Genomic DNA, 4,942 nt, shown 5'->3' on the forward strand with positions numbered 1-4,942 from the left:
TCTGAAGGTGAGAGGGAAAGTTTAAGTAATAGGGTAAGCTCCTAAAAGGGTCAAGGGCACAAGTACAGGGCTTGGCAAGAAGGGGCACCCTTATCCTACTGTTACTCCTAGTAACAACTCTAAGAAAGCAGGCCAAAGGCTAGGCAAACAGGATTAAGTGACTTGCCCAGGGTCACACAGCTAGGAAGTGCTTGAGGCCAGATTTGAACCCAGGTTCTCCCAACTCTAAGCTTGGCATTCTATCCACAGTGCCACCTAAGTGTCCCTAACTATACTTATGTGAGAGGTTGGTTTTTCTCTTGGAGAGAAGAGAGATAAATAGACGTGGGGAAAAATGATTCATGACAGAAAGAAAAAAAAGAATATCTTGTCAATAAAATATTTTTTTCATACATTGCACAGAACATAAGGAAGTTCCAAGTGAAACTAATATATTATGTATGTAGTATACTTTTTAAAATAAGCTATATGTAATGAAGACTCACAGCTACTTATACAATCCCTTTTGGCTTTTGTCTGTGAAAATATTTTTTTGTGTGCTGACAAACACAAAAAGTTCAGAATAAGAAAAAACATATTTAAATTTAAAATAAAAATACATTTATTTAATTTTAAAAATAGGTTTAGAAGGAGCAAGGAAAAGAGAAATGGAAGGGCAGAACATTATGATCTGGACAGGGGAAAAGGATTCCAATAGGGAATATCAAGGTGGTTTGCCTTATGGGATGGAAGGAAAAGTGCTTGATTTAGAGTTGAACAAGGTGGCTTTACTACAGACTAAAAGGGACTTTCCCCTCATCTATAAAATAAGATAAAGAGATCTATGATGAAGGGAATATTTGGGAGAGGGTGGACAGTTTCCAGAGAGGTCAGAGTGGAAAAGGTCTGTTGAGGGGGAAGACTAAGCTGGAGAAAGATAAGGGCACAAGAAGAGTTAGCAGGGGAATAATAAATATTTGCCAAATTGGATGATTATTAAAAATGAATCATCAGTTGGGACAATCCTGAAAGACTTTTTTTAACCCCTTACCTTCTGTCTTAGAATCAATACTGTATAGTAGTTCCAAGGTCGAAGAGTGGTAGTAAAGGGTAGGCAGAGGAGGTTAAGTGACTTGCCCAGGGTCTAACAGCTAAGAAGTGTCTGAGGTCAGATTTGAAACCAGGACCTCCTGTCTCTGAACCTGGCTCTATATCCACTGAGCCACCCAGATGCCCCAAATCCTGAAAGACTAATCCTATCCACCTCGCAAGAGAACTGCTGGAGTTGTCTTTCACATCAGTGTATTTATGATTTTATTTCAGGGTTTGGTTATTATATGACTTTGCTCTTACAACAATAACCATATATGGAAATATGCTTTGCATGACAATAAAAATGGAAAAAAAAATTATCAGAGGCAGCTGGGGGGCTCAGTGGATTGAGAACCAGGCCTAGAAACAGGAGGTTCTGGGTTCAAATCTGACCTCAGACATTTCCTAGCTGTGTGACCCTGGGCAAGTCACTTAACCCCCATTGCCTTGCCCTTACTGTTCTTCTGCTTTGGAACCAATGCACAGTATTGATTTTAAGATGGAAGGTAAGGGTTAAAAAAAAAAGAATTATCCTTCTTCAGTATAATATACTTAACTCCTAATATCTTATTATATATTATATATAGCCTCTATATGGTTATCCCCTTTGGGTCCCAGTGGCCACAGTGTTGGTGTGGATTAAGTTGAAGCCCCTGAATATGCACCCTTCTTTGGCCAGGAGGGGACACCTCCTTCTTCGAGCCCTAGACAAAACCAATCAATCTACTCCGAGAAGTTCTAGCGTTTCTTTAATTCTACAAGTCAGTGCTCATCCCAGGCCCACAGCTACACAAAGAAAATGGAAGGTTAGAAAGGGGAGAGCATGGTGGTGGGTTGATAGACATGGTGGGAAGCACGCCAACTGAGGTCCTAGGATGTCTAGGACCAACAAGGAAGACGGCCTCAAGGCTATTGTCTGGTTCTCAAGTCTCAGCTCACAGATTGGGGTCTTAAGGTGGCATAGGCTGGTGGAGGGACTGGTGCAGAAGGCTCAGGGCCAGGCTGGTCTGAGGGGGCACCTGAATGGCAGGAGAATCGAGAGGGTAGCGATGCCTCCATGGCCACCTCCTGGGATCCCTGGGCTGGGTGGCCAGGAGCCCAGTAGCGGCTCCGGAGTCTTCGGAGTAGCAAGATGAAGGTGATGACCAGGAAGTCAAAGATCAGCTCAGCCATCTCCACCACCGAGAGCACCGAAGAGCCAAACCACAGGCTCCACTGACTGCCCAGGTTGGACAGGAGGGTGACCATCTGCAAAGAGAAAGGAGATGAAGGAGCTCATGATGACCAGGAAGGTACTTCTCTGAGCTACTCAGGGCAAAGATCCAAAGTGACAATTTTTACCCAGTGATTAAAGAAATTGTAAAGGAACTTAAAAGTCATCTGGATCTAAACCCATTATATAGATGAGGAAACTGGGAACTAGAAAGAAGAGACATGCCTACCAGTCACATTCCTGTAAGTAGCAAAGTCAGAATTTAAATCCATGGCTCCTCTTCTATTGTCCCTAGCTCCTAATCTCCCCTCCTCCAGGGTCCTGAGTCCTTGACCTCTCCTTCCCATTGTCCTCAACTCAATTCTTAGATTGTCAGAGCTTCAAGGGACTTTAGAGATTAGCTAGCCCAAGGCTCTCATTTTATAGATGAGGAAACAGATCTTTGGTTCCTCTCTCCCAGGTTCCCAAGGTTAGTCCACCTGCCCTTAGTGCCTCTGGTCTCTGACCCTTTCCTTAAAGGATCTCAACTTCCAGCTGCATTGCCATTTTCCAAATTCTACTCTCTTTTTTCCTAACCTCTCCTAGCTGGCATCCCCTTTTCCCCATCACCTTCAAGAGTCCTCTCACCTATCTAGTCTCCCCCAGTTCCTCCCCCTCACCCCAACCTATCATCATCCCCTTCTTCCCTATCCCCTTCCAGCCCCCCACAGAATCCCTTCAATGAACTGCCATGCTGCTCCTGCCCCAGTCCCATTGTCCAGCACCCAAGAAGGGGCATACCGTGACAGAGGGAGACTCTGAGTTGGCTTTATAATTCAGCTCTTTGAAGAAGATGTTGAGTTTGGCAACACCACTATTTGGGGAGAAGGAAGAAAGCAAAGTTAGGTAACTGGCTCTGTTCAGCTTCCCCACAGATCTTTCCCCTCTCAAATGCCAAAGCCTACACCATCCTACAGAATGTTAATGCAAGGGACTTAAGAGATCATCATGGGGGTGGCCAGGTGGCATGATGGATAAACAATCAGGTGGAGACTGGAGAACCTGGGTTCAAATCTGAAATCAGACACTTCTTAGCTGTGTGATCCTGGGCAAGTCACTTAACCCCCATTGCCCAGCCTTTACCACTCTTCTATCTTAAAACCAATATATAGTATTGATTCTAAGATAGGAGGTAAGGGTTTAAAAAAAAGAGAGAGAGAAAGATCATCATATCCATGCCTCCTTGGCCCATCTCCAACCCTGTTGTACAGATGAAGAATAAAAATACTAATTGCTGGCATTTATAAAATGGTTTAAAACTTATAAAGTACTTTATTCCCCACTCCTTTTCTTTACCCAGACTTTGGATCTCCCTTCCTTAAGGTAGGGCTCCCACCCAGAGGCCAGAGGCCTGGGACCAGATGACGTAATACCTTTTGGAGCTGATGGTGTAATTATTTTGTAGTGATAACATCTGGAACACCCAATCCTGGGGAAAATAGAGTCAGCCAAGGTCAGTTGTCTACTCTCTGCAACCAGTCACACACACTTTCATGCATTCACACACATTCCTACTCCAACCCTGAGATACAGACATCCACCTGGGCACAGAGGTACCCACGTTAGACACATGGCACCCACATTACCTGAGATGTTGCAGAAGGCCAGCGGGAGTAGCCGGCAGACAGCTGGTAATTGGTTACTCTAGGAACAGAGGAGGAGAGTATGATGGGAAGCTACTCAATCTCTTTCCATTTCAGCCCACATTTAAAGACCCACAGAGCCCCAGAGTCCTCCCTCATGGCTGGAGATCTCCCACTAACCAGCCAAAAACTCCCCTGATTTTTGTTCCTCAAGAAGAGGCAAACACTTACGAACAGGGCTTCCGGCACTTGGCAAAACATCCAAGATTATCTGAGGAGAAGGCAACCTGAAGTTTATAATAGCAGTAACCTGAGGAATGAGAAAGACATGCATTTCCTAAAGTCATCCCCCAGCCTCTGGACTGAATGACCCCCCCCCCCATGTATTCCAAGATGACAGAGGCCTCTCCTTTTGGAGAAAAACTTAGGCACCTTCTTTTGGCATAAACCCTACTCTACAAATCTGGCCTCAGACATTTTCTAACTATGTGACCCTGGGCAAGTTCCACTGCCCAGCCCTTACCACTCTTCTGCCTTGGAACCAATATACACTATTGATTCTAAGACAGAAGGTAAGCAGTTCTTAAAAAAATAAATAAGCCCTATCCTTAAGGAATCTCCTACTTCATTCCTTTGGCTAGTACAAAAAAGTTCAAGTTGGAGTCAAAAGGGCTTGTATTCAGATCCCCACTCTGTCAACAATGACCAAAGGAAAATTACTTCTCTGACCTCAGTTTCTTCAGCTGTAAAATAAAGAGATTGGAATAGATGATTGCTAAGGTCCTTCTTGATCTCAAATTCTATTATCTAATGTCTTTATCTACCTGCTTTCCTGCTTCTCTCCTTGGATTCCATCACCCATTCTTCCATTTATAGTTTCTTTTTCAAATAACAATCATTTATTTTCTCTCTTTCCACCTTACCCCACCAATGAAGTGAAAAAAGAAGGAAGGAAGAAAAGGAGGAAGGAAGGAAGGAAGGAAGGAAGGAAGGAAGGAAGGAAGGAAGGAAGGAAGGAAGGAAGGAAGGAAGGAAG

The 4,942-nt window shown here is 43.9% G+C and overlaps 1 protein-coding gene across 2 annotated transcripts in view; it reads right to left on the reverse strand.

The window, feature by feature from the left end:
* Window positions 1–1,803: 1,803 nt before the first annotated feature.
* Window positions 1,804–4,942, reverse strand: part of SCNN1A (sodium channel epithelial 1 subunit alpha) — a 24,098-nt gene continuing 20,959 nt past the window's right edge. For both annotated transcript variants that reach the window (XM_044679754.1, XM_044679753.1), the window contains 5 exons: window positions 4,138–4,216; window positions 3,910–3,967; window positions 3,697–3,752; window positions 3,065–3,137; window positions 1,804–2,319 (listed from right to left, as the gene is read on the reverse strand). In XM_044679754.1, the coding sequence (XP_044535689.1) occupies window positions 2,002–2,319; window positions 3,065–3,137; window positions 3,697–3,752; window positions 3,910–3,967; window positions 4,138–4,216 (584 nt within the window). In that variant the 3' untranslated portion in view covers window positions 1,804–2,001. The remainder of the gene's footprint in view (window positions 2,320–3,064; window positions 3,138–3,696; window positions 3,753–3,909; window positions 3,968–4,137; window positions 4,217–4,942) is intronic.

This window comes from Gracilinanus agilis, chromosome 5 (genome assembly GCF_016433145.1).
Source record: "Gracilinanus agilis isolate LMUSP501 chromosome 5, AgileGrace, whole genome shotgun sequence".
NCBI lineage: Eukaryota > Metazoa > Chordata > Mammalia > Didelphimorphia > Didelphidae > Gracilinanus > Gracilinanus agilis.